This window comes from Festucalex cinctus, chromosome 2 (genome assembly GCF_051991245.1).
Source record: "Festucalex cinctus isolate MCC-2025b chromosome 2, RoL_Fcin_1.0, whole genome shotgun sequence".
NCBI classification, from domain to species: Eukaryota; Metazoa; Chordata; class Actinopteri; order Syngnathiformes; family Syngnathidae; genus Festucalex; species Festucalex cinctus.
Window position 1 is genome coordinate 24,176,257 of NC_135412.1, and position 4,591 is coordinate 24,180,847.

A 4,591-nucleotide genomic window follows, 5' to 3' on the forward strand; every position below is an offset into this window, starting at 1 on the left:
ACACCCAACAAGCATGTAGTCACATCTGAAAACATGTAGAGAATGTTTGTCTATTCATCCCTCCCTGCCCAAACCTTTGTACGGCTTGTCACACATTTCAATCTTCGAAATGATCTAAACATAATAAAGTAACATGGGAAAATATTTTCATATCCTGGAATTGTTTTCCATGGCTTCTGTCTGCTGTCACTATACGGGCCAAAGATGCATGTTTACACTTTGTTCAATCCGCAATACCGCTCTCTCACTGTCAACTCAAATTTATTTAACAGCTTTTGCTCATGTTAGAGCAAGGGTATTCACTAGACGGTCCCAAAATGTTACGTCCTTTCCAAGATGGAAAGATCATACAATTCAGTGCAGATTGCAAACACTAGTTAGGTGCGACTCGCCTGGCAGGCGCTCCGTAATTGAAAAATCTTTTCCTTCATGGTGTGTTTTGGTTGTGTCAGCATGTGTAGATTGGGTGTATAATGGGAGTTGTCTTGAGTTTAACTTTAGTTTATTAAAAGGACAGTGTGCAGTAACATTAAAAAGATGGCTGCATCAGATTTAGCACAATGCTAGTTCTATCTGTAGTCCTCATAAAATAAAATAAAAAATCGTTTTTTTTCTTTTTTTTTTACGTGGTCGGGAAGCCCGTTCCATTCTTTAATAGCTTTATAGGGATGTATTGGGATGTTACAATCGCCCCTCACTGCAGACCGTGAACACCCTGTTCCTTGATTGTGAGTGCAGATGTACAAATGTTTTTAATGGGGCCGGAGCTGCATCATTTAGAAAATCTTTATGCCAACGTCACGTTTGTGGCAGAAGGGAATACTGAACTTGCGCTATGTAACTAAAAGCAGGTACTTAAAAGCGACATTGGGGGAAGAAGTAAGTGGTGATTACTTGGATCATATTCACTGAAGGACTTATTTTAAATGATACAAATAAAAATTGAGAGCTGACAAAGTCGTCTGGACAGTTATGGCAGAACTAGCTGCAAACAATGAACTGGAAAGATTAGCCGGCACGGCAGCAAGTGTTTCAACTGTAGAAACGAGTAGTTGAATGGTACCACGTAAAAGACAACTAAAGGCATTTTGCCTCACCGTGCTCTGTGTTCAACATTGTTACAGTGATTTTACCAAACATTCCATCTGTCGATGCTATCAGCTGGAAAGCCAAAGAAGAAATGATCTGACTGTGAAGTATTTCCTTTCTGTCAACAAAACATTAATGGTAAGCGGGTTCACCTCTCAACACTTTTCTTCTGGGCAAGACTCATCACCTTGGCACAAGGCCACCAAGTACAGCGCTGTAAGACAATATTAAACATTTCATGCATGTTAGTCATGTGTTAAAGGGATCAGATTTTTTGACATGAATCTCAATTTCATCCTCACCTCCCGTGTGTGCGATCAGCACTGACTTACCTCTGACAGCGTTCTGTGACACGAGTTCTGGTCCGGTGTTGGACGAGAGGAAAATAGTCCAGCAAGCTGGCTGGGGTCACGGAAATAAAGCGTTTTTCTTCTAAAAACTATTTGTGTTCAAAAGCGTGATACATTTCCATCACAATACTCCTTTTCTGAAAAATGTCAAGACGCCATTACCGCCAGCCACTACTTTTCTGTTCGTTCTTATCACTGCGCGTCGCCCTGTAGACAGCTAATCGACGCACTGCATCCAGCTGATCCTTCCGCCTTCTAAAAGACAAACAACTTCTAGATTAGTGCGCGTCTATCAGCTGCATGCGATGCGCCGTGCAGTGATACGAACAAACAGAAAAATAGTACAGGCGGTAATGGCGTCTGACTTTTTTTCAGAAAAGGAGTATTGTGATGCAAATGTATCACTCTTTTGAACACAAATTGTTTTTAGAAGAAAAACGCTTTATTTCCGAGACCCCAGCCAGCTTGCTGGACTATTTTCCTCTCGTCCAACACCGGACCAGAACTCGTGTCACACAACGCTGTCAGGGGTAAGTCAGTGATGATCGCACACACTGAAGGTGAGGATGAAATTGAGATTCATGTTAAAAAATCCGAACGATCCCTTTAAGAGAAATGACATGGCTACTTATATAATCTAATATTTTTTAAAACACTGTAACACTTTATTTGTGATACATCATGTTTGAGAATATGAATTGCAAACTGAACCACTGTTATCACTAACCTATAAAAGCAAGTTTTAATAAGTTTTAATTCTCCTTCTAAAATAGTTCATCCATCCATCCATGCATGAACACACGCACTGTTTCAATAAATTCAACTGTCAAGCACAGGGATGGGCAACTGCCGGACCGCAGGCCACATGCGGAGTAGCCCTCGATTCATTTTTGAAAATAAAAGCTACTCGAGAAGCGCTATCCTTTAAGTTGCCCCATCCCGGGCTCTAGCACAATTTGATGTGGATAATAAAGGAAAAAAAAAAGTTCAGGAATCCTTGAGCAGCATTGAACACCGCCTGGCTCCTGCAGCGTTTTCAGACGCTCACTGAGTGTTCGGTCTGTTCTGTTATTCTTTCTCACTTCAATTTCATTGCTGCCAAACATGTGATAACAAATCTATTTGTGGAACAGAAGGGCGCCTGGCCCTCAATCAAAACTCATTTTCTTTAAGTTCAAATGTGGACACGTATTTTAAAGGAATGATCAATGTTTCTTTTTTTTAATTTAATTTTATTTTTTTATGCTCCATTCCCATCAAATCCGGCGCAACAGCCTTGAATAGAAAACAAAATTCAAATATGCTCTGGTACTTGGCTTTTAAATCTTTATTTGAATGCTTATACAGTATTTAATCCTCATGTAGGCAATGAGAAGAAGGGTGTGCCTGGGAATACTGTGGGACTCCGGAGGAAGCTGATGTGTGCCAGCAGGTCCAACAGTATGGAGTTTTGGTGGTTGTTGAGCCAAAACTCAAGGCATCAGAAGGAGTTTGTATGAGTCTATAGAGAATCACTTCTGCACAGCTTCCCAGAAATTTTGTTCCACCGTCCGGGGTCTCAGGAGGGGGAAGTAGCCCATCATCAACACTATAGTGGGGATGGGGCGTAGCTGACCTTGAGTTGGTACATTGTGAGTCGGGGAAAATACTTCAAAGACCTCTTCAATTCCAATTCCTGTGAGGAAGCATAGGCTGGGAAGGTTGAACCGTGCTGGATGAGAGTTACCTGGAGTTTCAAAAGGCTCTGGATGTTGTGAGGATGCCCTGGTAGACACGTGCAACATGGTGTGGGTATCAGGGACAGTACCTCTGGATTGGCAGACCGGGGTGGTGGTCCTCCTTTTCAATAAATGAAATCTGACAGTGTGTTTCAATTACATGGTGATCACACTCTTTAAGTTTCATTAGAAAGTTGAATCTCATATTCAGAACAGAAGCAGCGGTGTAGTTTTCGTCCAGTCTGTGGATCAGCTATACACCCTCAGCAGGTTCCTGGATGGCGCATGTGATTGCCCAGTGACCACCAAATCTACATGCACTACAGTCTGTGGACCCGGGGAAAAGCGTTCCACCATGTCCCTCATGGAATCCTTCAGGAGCATGGCATACTGAACCCCCTACTAAAGGCTGTTTGGTCCCTGTATGATGGGTGTCAGATTTTACTTGTAGTCCACATTTTAGTTAGTCAGATTTGTCCATAGTGGGAGTTGGACTCAGGCAAGCCTTCCCTTTGTCACTGATTATGTTGCTAGATTTTATGTACAGAATTTCTAGAAGCATTGAGTGAGTCCATTTTGGTGGCCTCAATACGACGTCTTTGCTTTTCGAAGATGATGTAGTTCCATTGGCTTTATCAAGCTGTCATCTCAACTCTCTAGAGTTGTGACTGGAACTTTTGGAATGAGAATCAGCACCTCTAAATCTGAGATCATGATCTTCCCTCAGAAAAGGGCGGGGTGTCCTCCAGGTCCTGCCCCAAGTGGAGGACTGCAAGGATCTTCAGGTCCTGTTCACAAATGAGGCAGATCGGTCCAACATTTGTAGTGATGCGGTCTCTGTGGATAAGTTTGAAATGAATGTGCCAAGAAAAAAAAAAAACAAGTAGCACATGGTGCTGCCAGTCTAGATTCAGAGATCGCAGCAACACTGACAGATTCTTCTTCTTTTTGTCAGATTTCAGTTGTAAAAATATTCAATAAATTATTACATTTTTAGATGAACACAATGCTTTCTGTAAAAAATAATGTGATGGTAAGCCTACATTGTTGCTCCTTGGTAGTCCCTGTTAGTGACTTCTTTAAACTGGCCCTGCAAGGTTTTGGTTCCAACCTAGCAGCCGTTTTTTTTTCTTGGCTCTGAACTGGTTCTGGAACTGAGTTGCTAATCTGGGCACGAAAACTTTGATGGGGATCTGTATAGTACATAAGCCCAATGCCATAGCTTACATTGGATTTTTTTTGTCGACAAAAAATGCATTATAAAGTCCATGTACAGCACATGTAATAAAACAACAACAACAACAACAACAACAACCAAAATGATCATAAGACATGGAAAGGCATGGATCTTGACTGTGAGATGAGAGGTGGGAGGTCTGTAAACGGGCTCTCTGCCTGTCTGTCTGCTGAGACGGTTAGTCTCGGTTTGGACTC

At 42.0% G+C, this 4,591-nt stretch overlaps 1 protein-coding gene across 6 annotated transcripts in view; it reads right to left on the reverse strand.

The window, feature by feature from the left end:
• LOC144014227 (uncharacterized) overlaps positions 1 to 4,591 on the reverse strand; it is a 62,007-nt gene that overhangs the window by 17,018 nt on the left and 40,398 nt on the right. For 5 of the 6 annotated variants that reach the window (XM_077513885.1, XM_077513884.1, XM_077513887.1 and 2 more), the window contains one exon: positions 1,242 to 1,303. The exons of the other annotated variant lie outside the window; for it this stretch is intronic. In XM_077513885.1, the coding sequence (XP_077370011.1) occupies positions 1,242 to 1,303 (62 nt within the window). The remainder of the gene's footprint in view (positions 1 to 1,241; positions 1,304 to 4,591) is intronic. 6 annotated transcript variants of the gene reach the window in all.